The following is a 14,237-nucleotide window of genomic DNA, read 5'->3' on the forward strand; positions in this document are numbered from 1 at the left end:
AAAAAATACAAAAAAACCCCAAAACTTGTTTGCAGCCTTTAATGTGGCACAATATGTACAAAATGGCTAATAATTATTATATCCATGACTTGTATGGCTTTGCCCGAGGCAGGACTTGGCTTGTTATTAAAGGATTTCCCCTATGGAGGGATTATCTGATAGTAGTCTAACATTAGGAGCTCTATAACCATGTGTCAAAAGTTCAATACATGAACCAAAGATCACATGTTCACAGTCTGATGTCTGGTGTGGATTGCACAGCAATGCACAGCAGCCAACGCCAGCTCAAAATGGGGTTAGCTGTGTCAATGACATATTATTGCACTCAAGCCCCTCTAATTCCCAGTTCCGTCCGCAATACCTCCTCAAAGAAACTGCTCTCTTCATGTTAGTATACATTGTACATTGGTGTGTTTTTTATGCTTTCAGATACTTCTGTTTAGAAACAAATGACTACTTGGCAATATTACCAGTTTATGACCGATATCATTGGTAATCATTTTGACTGTGTTTATTTGACGTATCCATGCATTCGATTTCAATCCAGACATTGCAATCATGAATTAAAGGATTTTAAATCTGTTTGCAAAATAGAGATGAAAAAGCAAATGGGAAGAGAGAGTCTCATTTGTTCCAATTCTCTTGTATTACAGCTGTATGAACACCTACAGTATAACAATTAAGTTACATGGCTAAAACAATTGAGTCGTTTTAGAGCAGAAGCTAGTGGTTGCACTTTGGTTCTGCTGCGCTCATAATAAATACAGTTTCCAAAATATTACTATGTTTTCCTTAGGCGTGTTCCCAAATCTGTAGCTATAGTAATTCACCTCGCCCTTTTACAGTGTTCAATTAATTTGATACATGTTCTATTTGCCTATACATACTGACTGAGAAAATAGTATGCTTATTCATACTGCTCACTTTGAACTGAGTAAAAAAATGTTTGCCTTGCTCAATGGGTGCTTTTAGGCTTCTATTTATACCAAAATAGTTCACTTAAAATGACAACTTTTATTTCAACGAGACTTTTTTTTTTTTTTTTTTTTTTTTTAAATCGGGCTCTTTTCTCAAACTGTATTTGGGTCAAGATGTGAAAGCCACATTAAAGGGAAGACAAAAAACGAAGTGAGCTGATTGAGTCAGAAATAGAAAAAACAATCGAAGATAACTGTAACTTTCACGATTAATGTTGATATAAAAGATTTCTAGAATACAGACCCTCCCCCAAAAGGAAGAAACTTACTTCTACTGAGCCTATCTTCCTGGAACGGGGTAAGGGAGACTTTCTGTGTATGTGAATGGGATCGGACACCATAGGCTTAAACATCACCACGGATCGGTCGGGTTCATCTCTTCGGAATGCATTAGACTCCTCGTCACTATCATTACCATGATTGGGTTTCTTGGAACCTTCATTCTAAATGTACACAACAAATGACCACGTATTTCTTCCACAGAAATTAATACTGTATTTCACATTGTAACAATGGAGTTTATATACAAGAAAATAATATTTACCATAGGCGTTAAGCTGGTATTGGACAAGCACCAAAGTAATGGGCATGTTTGAAGCTCATTATAGAAGTGTAGGTTATTCTTTGTTTAGGGACATCCTATTTGGTTTGCTTTCTCATCTACCAATCTGATTGCCATGTGCATCTATTTGAATCAAATACTGTTTGGTTCCATCTTGTTTTTACACTGTTTTGTTGCTCATCTTGTACAAATGTTCCATCATTCCAATCCCAGCCATTAATATACTGTAGCACTCTGAGGTTATTCCATCTGTATGAAGATGTCCTCCCCATGCTGGAGAAAAAAAAATGTAGCCACATTCATCTGTATAGAGCTAAACTCTTCTCCAGCTTGGGGAAGCTCTCTTAAGAGCATATTACATTTAATCTACATTAATACTATTGTTACCTCCTACACTAACCATCCATTAAAAAAACAGCAGTAATTCACAAACTAAAATATTGTTTTGCCAGTGACTTAGTTTACATATTGTATTCCATCATTCGGTGACAAGACAGTACAATTATCACCACGGAAATAGAAATGAAACACAGAATTTGACGGCAGATAAGATAACCACTTGGCCCACCTAGTTCTGCTCTAATGAAATGTATGGGACTAAAATCTTCTCCTGCACAGGGAACTATATTCATATCATATAGAGAAATGGCCCATCGTGGGATTTACTAAGCTCTGATATGGGTTATATTACCACAATAACTGCGGTAACAGTCATTGACGTGAATGGCAGTCCAATATGCATGTGCTATAGACATAAGAAAATTAGAGGCCTATTCATTGAAGTGAGAGAAAATCAATGCAAAAAATTGCCAGAAAATAAAAACGGTTGAAGTGCTAAGAGTCGTGAGTTCTCACTGTATTCAATATGAATTATCCCTGCAAATGTATCACAGCAAACAAACCCCCATTTGTATGCAGTTTTTGTGACAAAAGTGATCTGTTTGACGTGAAATCAGTCAGTTTCTGCCACAGTGTGTGTGTCTGTTACGAAAAGCAGTATCTCTCCTTTACCACTCAAAGTCCATTCTCACCCATAATCTTGCAAACTCCAAACAGATTATTTTTCTTTTAAATTACTGATGCATTTGGATTTTATTGAACAACCTATTGGAACCTAAAACCTATTGTACTTAAAGCCCACACTCCCCCCCCTAAATCGCAGATCAGGTCCCCTAAGGTGTTCTGGGGTCTGGCTATATGTCTCTGTGTGGTGCATACCTGCTGGCAACAGGAGGGCCTGAGTCTCCCGCGATGACATGGGGGACAACAGAAACAGGTTACTGGGGTGAATGCCTTCGTTCTCCTTCAATGGTGCAGCACCTCCATCTGCAGTAAGCCCCAGGGATGCAATCCCTACCACAGAAATCCCCCTCCCAGGGATTGAGAGATTCCAGTCTCACACAAGGATTATCTTTAAAGCAGCAGTCTCTTTATTCTCTTGGGCAGCAGCAGCAGCCGACAGGTACTGTGATGCACAGTCCACTACTGTTCTCCCTTGTGATGGTTCCTGCCGCCACTCTGGACAAAAAGGCATCCAGAGTGGGGCTAGCTCTTCCCTCACCCCCTAAGCAGGATGTCCTTGGTCCACCTCACTACTATAGCTATAGCAGCTCTACTCAGGAGCTGCTCACTCCTCTCCTCCCTAACACTAACTCAGACTCTAACAGAACTAAATAGGAAGTGCACTGCTCTTTATGACTTCAGCAGGCATTGCCCCTGTGTCTCTTGATTGGACACAGGGTCAGGAAACCTACCTCCACCATTCAGGGCAAGTGCTTGAAGTGGGGGAAACCCATGATAAATCCTGGCAACATGCCCTTACCAGGGATTATACCAGGAGGAGGATAGAACTATAGCCCCATTTCTTACCAGGGCTACATACTAATACAGGGACAACAGTTATTAAGTTGCATCATTTGTTGCTATTGTTGCTCTCCCACACCTAGTAATCGGAGATCACATTTTGGGGGTAAACCAGTAAATGTGGTGATTGAGATGACTTTTGAATAAGAAGCAATCTGCACTAGATTCTCACTATATCTCTCTTTTTCCTTATGTTTGAGATCTGTAAGTTTCCATATTCCATCAAACGCAACCAATTTGACCTCAAAACTACATCTAATTCATTTCAAATCTTGGTGCAGCTCGATTATATTACAATTTATTACTCTTTGTAGGTTGCTCTGCTGTGTGACAGGTAGCCACAAGAGTGGATCTTTTGGGGGATATCTTTATTTTTTATAGCTATATTTGTTTCAGTTATCATGGCGTAAAAATTCTCCTTTAGGACACTGGACGACCCATATCATATGATCAGTTCTTGATCTTTTTAATGCTCTAAACAAAATCTATGAAAAACAAATGTAAAAAATAAAATTACCACCTCTCGTGATGCTGGCCTGTATCCAAATCCAGAAGGCAAATTTTTATCTTCTTCACAGCCTTTGGCCCCAGGGCTAAAGTGCAGTTCAACATGAAAACGCTCCTCTGATGAAAGATCCTACAGAAATATACAGCAACTTTCAATAAACAAAAACTAATATTCACGATGTGGAATATATTAATGCGAACATGCATCTGCAGAACAACAAATACTTCAATTTGAGTCACCTTGTTTGGGTCTTCATAGAGCATAATTACAATCTGAGTCATGTAATTAAGTTCATTTACAAAGTTGAGGTAGTCCATTGCCCTTTTCCACTGCTCATCCTTCGTTTCCTAGAAAAGAACAGAAGCAAATATCCACAAGAAATATTACTGCAATGTATTGATACATTCATGTTCTCTTTTCTTAATCAATTGTATGGGTTACATTTTTAGTGAAGCACACATTTCACAAATATCGGTTACTATTCTCTGCTGGTGAGAGCCCTGGAAACAGAAAAAGCCACCCACAAAGTGATGGTGACAAGTTTGGCTTCTGTAAAGACTGTAAACCTGTATTATGCTCCTATCTCTAGCATGGTTATTTTGATAGACAGCACCAAAGGTAAAGCAAATACCGCAGTAAAGTACGGTTAATTTTGAAGGTTAACCTTGTTCCAGGTATACTCAATATATTAACATAGTTTGTTTGTGAATGGTGCTCTAAGTGCTGGGACTGTGTAAGTGGAAGGGAGACTGACCTGGGCATATAGTTATGAACAGTACTAAACCTTAGGTGGGCATGAATTACCCTGAAGGATGGGGTGGGTTGTCCAAGGACACCCCCCCTTCCTCATTGGGTTAGCCCCAGGTATAATGTACTCACGATTGTTTTCCTTCCCAGGGTCTCCCTTCCAAAGCGTGCAGCTGTAGGGTAAAAGGGTTCCAATAGCCAGGGTGTGCAGCGCACAGCAAAGAGGAAAGAGCAGGTCTTGCAATTAAAAGTCCTTTATTATTCAAACATCTGGTTGTGGGACAGCAGCAAACTTCAACGCGTTTCGTTCCAAGAACTTTTTCAAGAAGTGCTGTATACAGTAAAATTGTCAGTTTAAATGCAGCTGTTCGCCCCGTTTTCGCGCCAAAATGACGTCATGACGCGTCATCCGACCAATAGGGTTTCATCTAGCCGCGCATGCGCCGCGCGCCAGAGTGTCCCTGGATCCCTCACAAGCCCCAGCCGAGCACAATCAGGATCGGCACGCCTCTCAGGGCAGCCTCTGCTGTGAGCACGCCTCTGATGGCCGTGTAGGATCCTCCCCCACTCTCCGCTTCCTGCGCATGCGCAGATGGTGCTTCTAAATCCCCTGATATTGTGAAACCTGAATGACGGTCCACAGTTAACCAGGGGGTATATAATTAAATACTATATGCTATGTGGAGGGTATAATACCCAATTCTGGCCACTGAAACACTGGGCAAACAGCTGGCATAAACACATACAAGGTTAAAAGTGTAACTATATATTAATCAAAAATAATAAGCAGAACATTATATATATAAAGCAATAATTTTTACCAAATAATAAACTAAAGGAATATCAACTTGGAAAAAGATAACTCATATATATTTACACAGTAAATGTATAGACAGATAAAAATATATGGAGAAAAAAAACATATTTAGAAAAAACACATATACATATATAATATATGAATCGCCTTTTGGATTTTAAACAGCACTATTATAACAAAAATAACTTTATTAATTAAAAGAAATATTATTTATAAGAAAAATGTGTATGTATTACATATATGTGATAGTATTAGAACAAATTAAAAAGATGTAATATCTTGTATCTATATTTAAAGAACAGCAGATTGCTTGCTGACATGAATGAAATGGGGTTTAGATTACTTTTAGCATTTATACATCATTATGGGGTGGTGTGCTATATATTGTATATATGGATAAACAAATAATTCTCATAGAAATCTTGATGTCCTGCGATAAGATCAGTGAGAGTATAAGGAATACAAGCATAAATTATTTCAATTTATTTGGTACTGTATGCATACTTCCAGAGGACCAGAGATAATTAATTAGGCAAATGGCAACACATGTATTAGATAAAGCAGGGCATGTCATTGGGATATATTTACATTGAGTGTGTAACTTTGGGAAACAATGGGGTAGAATAATGGAACTATATGATATACTCAATAGTAACGAAAATATAATTAACTATGATTATTTCAAAAAATGATTAATATTCCATTCTATATTCATCCCATCTGGATACCTAGTATTTAGTGTGAATATCCAGTAGGATTCTCTGCTGTCTAGTGTTTTGACAGTATTTCCCCCTCTTTCTTTTTTACTTATCCTCTCAATGCCCACAAATGAGAAGTTGTTTATACCTCCCTGTGGGCATTCCGTAAAATGCTTTGATACTGGATGATTAATGTCTTGTTTGCGAATTAATCTACAATGTTCCTGCATCCTCGTTTTTAATGCCCTTGTAGTCCTACCGACATATCTCCTCCCACAGCCACATGTAATGAGATACACCACAAAGGTGGTGTTGCAATTAATAAAACTATATATGGTATGGCGTCTATGTGGGCTGTGGGAAAAAATATGTCGAGCAGGCTTCATGAATTTACACACACTACAGTGATTACATCTGAATGATCCTTTGGTAAAGAATCGTTCTTGATCTTTCACAGGTGTAGATATCACACTAGGTGATAAAAAAGTGGCCAATGTTTTAGCTCTTCTATATACAAATTTTGGGCCTTGTTTTGTGTAGTCACGGAGTATGGGATCCATTTTAAGTAATTCCCAGTGTTTATTCACAATTTTGTTCACTTGATAACTTGATTTATTAAATTGGGAAATAAACAAAGGACAAGTCCCATCTTCCTTAGTCTCTTTTTTCTTGGTATTAAGGCAAGAGCCATCCCTTACTCTGGATCCGGACGGTAATAAAGTTCCACGTTCAATTTCCGTTACTTCTTGCAATGTGGCTTGGAGTGTCTCACGATCATACCCCCTCTCAATGAATCTATTTGTCAGTTCCTCAGACTGAGTGACAAAATCGCCCATCCTTCAGGGTAATTCATGCCCACCTAAGGTTTAGTACTGTTCATAACTATATGCCCAGGTCAGTCTCCCTTCCACTTACACAGTCCCAGCACTTAGAGCACCATTCACAAACAAACTATGTTGATTTCCTCATGGTAGCTCGTGCATAATGGACTGGTATTAAACTGATGAATTGATGTGAAGGATACAAATTTATACTCAACAAGAGCAGGTCTTTGCATTTTTTATTTATTTTTATGGACATTTATTACAATTTGGCTGTGAGAATTTAAAAAATGGATGAAATGGAGGATGTACAAGAAACTAATCTACCTACAGTATACACGTTTAATTGTGGAGATGACTCATGTAGAAGGAAGAAGGCCCTTCGCGTCTTTGATAACGTGGTAGAAACTGACACTAATGATATTTGTGATTTAAAAATGTATTTTCAAAAACTAGAAAGACTTTTGATATATAAAACCCGTATCTGGTGGGACATTGTCGCTACAGAAAATTATTTAAAAACCAAAAGAATCCCTAGAGGCCTGAGAATGAAAAAAGCACCAACTTTTGGCTTCCCAGATAAAACTTTTGAGGAACAGTGGATAATCACACTAAACACCTGTTCCTTTGGTTTAATGGAATTAATACTGCAACATAAGATTAAGGAAAAAACAACATTAGACACACAGATTAAAGAACTACAGGAAAAACTGCGGAAATTCAAGGACATTGAGGGCTTTTCAAAATATGATCAGATATTGGCTAAAACTGTGGAGGATGCAGAGAGAGAGATAATGATACGTAAACAAAACAAGTATGACCGTGACAGAATAGATTACGAGAAAAACCAGATATATAATTGGCAGAGAACAGGACCTGTTTTTGATCGCTCTATGCGGGACTCATCTAATAACCAGCCACGCAGATCAACCCCCAGTAAATCTATTTTGAAGACAAGTAATTTTGATTACCAGAGTGCTGATTCGGAACTATCTGATGTAGAAACTGCCTCACATTCAGTTTCATTTTTGGATATGGAAAATAGACCAAATAATATACAACGTGGGAATACTACACAACCCAGAGAGGAGAGACGTCCATCAGATAGTGCCACCACTCGGGGGGATTTAACATCTGCTAAACAGAATGACACTTACCAAACTGACCATCAGTCAAAAAACTACCAAATGTTCAGGAGAGACGAAAGAGGACAAGGAGGGGGGGGAAGAAAAGACATGGGAGGAAAAAGAGCGAACAAGAGGAAAAAGAACTATTAGCGGATACTAATAATGTTATTAACATTTCAGGCATGGAGTTGTCGCACGCAGAAGTCTCACTATTAAATAAAGGGCTAAAATATGCCCCCACTATGGATATAGACCTCTTTGGTGTGGTGGTTGATGTCCATAGGTTTGTACGCAAACTTACTTTAAAAAAATTCTTTCACAAACCCAATATGGGAGGTGATTCTCAGAGTGTGACAACTCCAGATGAAGAACATGATGTATCTACCTGTAATGTACCTAACCCTCTCTCCTCTCCCCCTATAGGAATCCATGAATCTTTCAGGGATGACTGTACACTTAGGGATATGGAAGATCTTTTCATTCAGGGTAACACATTGGACGACACACAAACCCATATTCTGGGGGAGTGGGGGTCCAAATTGAAAGAAAAGTCGGTATTTTATCCCACCTTCGCTAAAGGCCCATTCCTAAGCATGTTTGAGAACTTGGTGGTTCGCGATCTCAGACTATTGGCTCAGGGGTTTTCCTTCACCCATACTGGAAACGATAATCTCAGTAAGGAAGAAAGATTGGCTATAAAAACACTGCAGGACAAATCTATGTTGGTCATTAAGAATGCAGACAAAGGGGGGGCGGTGGTGGTACAGAGTAGGACTGCCTACTTCAAGGAAGCATTTCGCCAACTTGGAGATGTGTCCTCCTACTCTGTGCTACCGCGGGACCCCACGAATTGTTTCCTGAAGGAACTCCTTGAGCTGATAGATCTGGGGATGGCCACACACGTATTGACGAAAACGGAATCAGACTTTATCACAAATCCTCATCCCGTCATTCCCATATATCACCATCTCCCAAAGATCCACAAGACTTTGGTCGACCCTCCTGGTCGGCCAATAGTCTCAAGTATTGGATCTTTGGGAGATGGTTTGTCTCAATATGTCAATGAATATTTACAGCCCTTTGTGAGAGCTTTGCCCTCCTTTATTTTGGATTCAGGGGACCTACTGACTAAATTGGAAAAAATTACATGGAAACAGGACTATTTGTGGGTTACCATGGATGTGGTCTCCCTATACTCGATCATACAACATGATCTGGGAATGACAGCTGTCCGCCACTTTATAGAATGTCCAGGTAGTTCTATACTCACAACCACATTTATTATGGAATCGATACTTTACTTACTCACTCACAATTATTTTCTTTTTGAGCACCAATTTTATTTACAACTTCGGGGTACGGCAATGGGGACGAGTTTTGCCCCCTCCTATGCCAACCTTTTTATGGGGTGGTGGGAGAATAATTTTATCTATGGAAGCACAAACACATATAGGCACAATATAGTTTTTTATAAACGTTTTATTGATGACCTTATTTTTATTTGGCACGGGAGCACTAACACATTATTAGAGTTTATTAATTATCTTAATGACAACACTTTAGATATTCATCTCACTGTCAATTATCATACACACCATATAAGCTACCTGGATATTCTCTTCTATATAGACATTAACCAAACCATACAATCCGATGTTTATAAAAAACCAAATTCCAGGAACTCATTTCTTAGAGCGGACAGCTGTCACCCGAGATCTGTTATTAAGGGAATACCCAAAGGTCAGTACCTCAGGCTGAGGAGGAATTGCTCAACACACAGCGATTTTGTCACTCAGTCTGAGGAACTGACAAATAGATTCATTGAGAGGGGGTATGATCGTGAGACACTCCAAGCCACATTGCAAGAAGTAACGGAAATTGAACGTGGAACTTTATTACCGTCCGGATCCAGAGTAAGGGATGGCTCTTGCCTTAATACCAAGAAAAAAGAGACTAAGGAAGATGGGACTTGTCCTTTGTTTATTTCCCAATTTAATAAATCAAGTTATCAAGTGAACAAAATTGTGAATAAACACTGGGAATTACTTAAAATGGATCCCATACTCCGTGACTACACAAAACAAGGCCCAAAATTTGTATATAGAAGAGCTAAAACATTGGCCACTTTTTTATCACCTAGTGTGATATCTACACCTGTGAAAGATCAAGAACGATTCTTTACCAAAGGATCATTCAGATGTAATCACTGTAGTGTGTGTAAATTCATGAAGCCTGCTCGACATATTTTTTCCCACAGCCCACATAGACGCCATACCATATATAGTTTTATTAATTGCAACACCACCTTTGTGGTGTATCTCATTACATGTGGCTGTGGGAGGAGATATGTCGGTAGGACTACAAGGGCATTAAAAACGAGGATGCAGGAACATTGTAGATTAATTCGCAAACAAGACATTAATCATCCAGTATCAAAGCATTTTACGGAATGCCCACAGGGAGGTATAAACAACTTCTCATTTGTGGGCATTGAGAGGATAAGTAAAAAAGAAAGAGGGGGAAATACTGTCAAAACACTAGACAGCAGAGAATCCTACTGGATATTCACACTAAATACTAGGTATCCAGATGGGATGAATATAGAATGGAATATTAATCATTTTTTGAAATAATCATAGTTAATTATATTTTCGTTACTATTGAGTATATCATATAGTTCCATTATTCTACCCCATTGTTTCCCAAAGTTACACACTCAATGTAAATATATCCCAATGACATGCCCTGCTTTATCTAATACATGTGTTGCCATTTGCCTAATTAATTATCTCTGGTCCTCTGGAAGTATGCATACAGTACCAAATAAATTGAAATAATTTATGCTTGTATTCCTTATACTCTCACTGATCTTATCGCAGGACATCAAGATTTCTATGAGAATTATTTGTTTATCCATATATACAATATATAGCACACCACCCCATAATGATGTATAAATGCTAAAAGTAATCTAAACCCCATTTCATTCATGTCAGCAAGCAATCTGCTGTTCTTTAAATATAGATACAAGATATTACATCTTTTTAATTTGTTCTAATACTATCACATATATGTAATACATACACATTTTTCTTATAAATAATATTTCTTTTAATTAATAAAGTTATTTTTGTTATAATAGTGCTGTTTAAAATCCAAAAGGCGATTCATATATTATATATGTATATGTGTTTTTTCTAAATATGTTTTTTTTTTTCTCCATATATTTTTATCTGTCTATACATTTACTGTGTAAATATATATGAGTTATCTTTTTCCAAGTTGATATTCCTTTAGTTTATTATTTGGTAAAAATTATTGCTTTATATATATAATGTTCTGCTTATTATTTTTGATTAATATATAGTTACACTTTTAACCTTGTATGTGTTTATGCCAGCTGTTTGCCCAGTGTTTCAGTGGCCAGAATTGGGTATTATACCCTCCACATAGCATATAGTATTTAATTATATACCCCCTGGTTAACTGTGGACCGTCATTCAGGTTTCACAATATCAGGGGATTTAGAAGCACCATCTGCGCATGCGCAGGAAGCGGAGAGTGGGGGAGGATCCTACACGGCCATCAGAGGCGTGCTCACAGCAGAGGCTGCCCTGAGAGGCGTGCCGATCCTGATTGTGCTCGGCTGGGGCTTGTGAGGGATCCAGGGACACTCTGGCGCGCGGCGCATGCGCGGCTAGATGAAACCCTATTGGTCGGATGACGCGTCATGACGTCATTTTGGCGCGAAAACGGGGCGAACAGCTGCATTTAAACTGACAATTTTACTGTATACAGCACTTCTTGAAAAAGTTCTTGGAACGAAACGCGTTGAAGTTTGCTGCTGTCCCACAACCAGATGTTTGAATAATAAAGGACTTTTAATTGCAAGACCTGCTCTTTCCTCTTTGCTGTGCGCTGCACACCCTGGCTATTTATACTCAATATATTCCCTGTGTGGCCAAAGGAATTTAAAGATTTTTGCAATAACATTTTCAAACAACCCATATACTATTTCACTACAACTTACACTTTTAATTTGGTGCTGGTACCAAGTACATTTTAGGTCACGTGACTTCAGCAATCTCATAAACATGCAAATAATTTGGGGATTTTACATACCATATAAAAGTGTCCTACTTTAAGATAATAAAACGATTGCATTTCCTTTGTAGGTAATGTTTTTACATGAGAAAAGGGTGGTGGGCCTCCAAGTAGCATCACACAGATTTTGACGCATCACTCTTCCTTATGCAATTACAGTAACTAAATAATGCCGACTTTATGCTTTCTCTGAACTGATACATTAAAGTGAACTATTCAACTCCAAACACTATTCCAAGAAAAGCAAATCTCAGGAATGGTACAAATTTCCTATACTTTGCTCGTACCATGTACATTACTATGGCACTATCTACTATATATTTCTGAAAGTGTTCTATGTGTCCGGGTCTGTATGTGTCTCCCTGTGCCCCTCCCCGTGTCCCTAGTGGCAATCTCATTGGACCTTGGGCCAGGCCAATGAGATTGCTCCCTTGGGCCGCCCGCCCCCGCACACCTCTCATTGGCCTGAGGCGGAGTGAAGGGCGCACACACGCACACGCACACACACACACACACACACACACACACATCACTATACACACACACACACACACACACACACACACACACACACACACACACACACACACATCACTACACACACACACACACACACACATCACTACACACACACATCACTATACACACACACACACACACACACACACACACACACACACACACACACACCACTATACACACACACACACACATCACTATACACACACACATCACTATACACACACACACACACACACACACACACATCACTATACACACACACACACACATCACTATACACACACACACACACACCACTATACACACACACACACACACATCACTATACACACACACACACACACTACTATACACACACACACACATCACTATACACACACACACACATCACTATACACACACACATCACTAAACACACACAACCCCCCCACACACACACGGTGTTACATACATTAGCGGGGCTCACAGTGTTAGCAGCACATCTCCCGCTCTCTTCCCCACCGGTCCCGGAGGCTCCGCCTCTTCCTCCGCCTCTCCCTGTTTCCCGCGCTTTCACCCCCCCCCCTCCACGTGGGAGCTGCCGGACGGGTGAGGGAGCTGCCGGACGGGTGAGTGAGCGGCCTTCACCTCCCCTCACCCCCCTTCACCTTCCCTCACTCACTTCCCCTCCACCCCCCCCGGCGCCGCTACAGTCAGCGAGGGAGCGGAGTGAGCGAGCGCGCGCCAGGGACACAGCGGGGGAGCGGCCACAACATGCTGCCTCCCGCCTCAGATCCACGTGGGAGCTGCCGGACGGGTGAGGGAACGGCCTTCACCACCCCTCACTCCACTTCCCCTCCCTTCCACATTCCCTCCACCTCCCCTCCAACCCCCCTTAACCTCCCCTCCACCCCCCCCCTTAACCTCCCCTCCACCCCCCCTTAACCTCCCCTCCACCCCCCCCCATAACCTCCCCTCCACCCCCCCCCCCTTCACCTCCCCTCCACCCCCCCTTTACCTCCCCTCCACCCCCCCATTCACCTCCCCTCCACCCCCCCATTCACCTCCCCTCCACCCCTCCCCTCCACCCCCCCTCCACCCCCGCTTCACCCCTGGTTCACCTCCCCTCCACCCCCGCTTCACCCCCGGTTCACCTCCCCTCCACCCCCGCTTCACCTCCCCTCCACCCCCCCTTAACCTCCCCTCCACCCCCCCCCCATAACCTCCCCTCCACCCCCCCCCCATAACCTCCCCTCCACCCCCCCTTTACCTCCCCTCCACCCCCCTCCTTCACCTCCCCTGCACCCCCCCCCTTCACCTCCCCTCCTCCACCCCCCCTTCACCTCCCCTCCACCCCCGCTTCACCCCTGGTTCACCTCCCCTCCACCCCCGCTTCACCCCCGGTTCACCTCCCCTCCACCCCCGCTTCACCTCCCCTCCACCCCTACCTTCACCTCCCCTCCACCCCCACCTTCACCCCCCCCCCTCCACCCCTACCTTCACCTCCCCTCC

The 14,237-nt window shown here is 41.2% G+C and overlaps 1 protein-coding gene across 12 annotated transcripts in view; it reads right to left on the reverse strand.

Moving 5' to 3' along the window:
- PPIP5K2 (diphosphoinositol pentakisphosphate kinase 2) overlaps positions 1-14,237 on the reverse strand; it is an 86,731-nt gene that overhangs the window by 18,035 nt on the left and 54,459 nt on the right. For all 12 annotated transcript variants that reach the window (XM_075602287.1, XM_075602296.1, XM_075602354.1 and 9 more), the window contains exons 22-24: positions 4,150-4,257; positions 3,923-4,039; positions 1,247-1,420 (exon numbers count right to left, since the gene is read on the reverse strand). In XM_075602287.1, coding sequence (XP_075458402.1) covers positions 1,247-1,420; positions 3,923-4,039; positions 4,150-4,257 — 399 coding nt within the window. The remainder of the gene's footprint in view (positions 1-1,246; positions 1,421-3,922; positions 4,040-4,149; positions 4,258-14,237) is intronic.

The sequence above is a fragment of the Ascaphus truei genome, chromosome 1, assembly GCF_040206685.1.
Source record: "Ascaphus truei isolate aAscTru1 chromosome 1, aAscTru1.hap1, whole genome shotgun sequence".
NCBI lineage: Eukaryota > Metazoa > Chordata > Amphibia > Anura > Ascaphidae > Ascaphus > Ascaphus truei.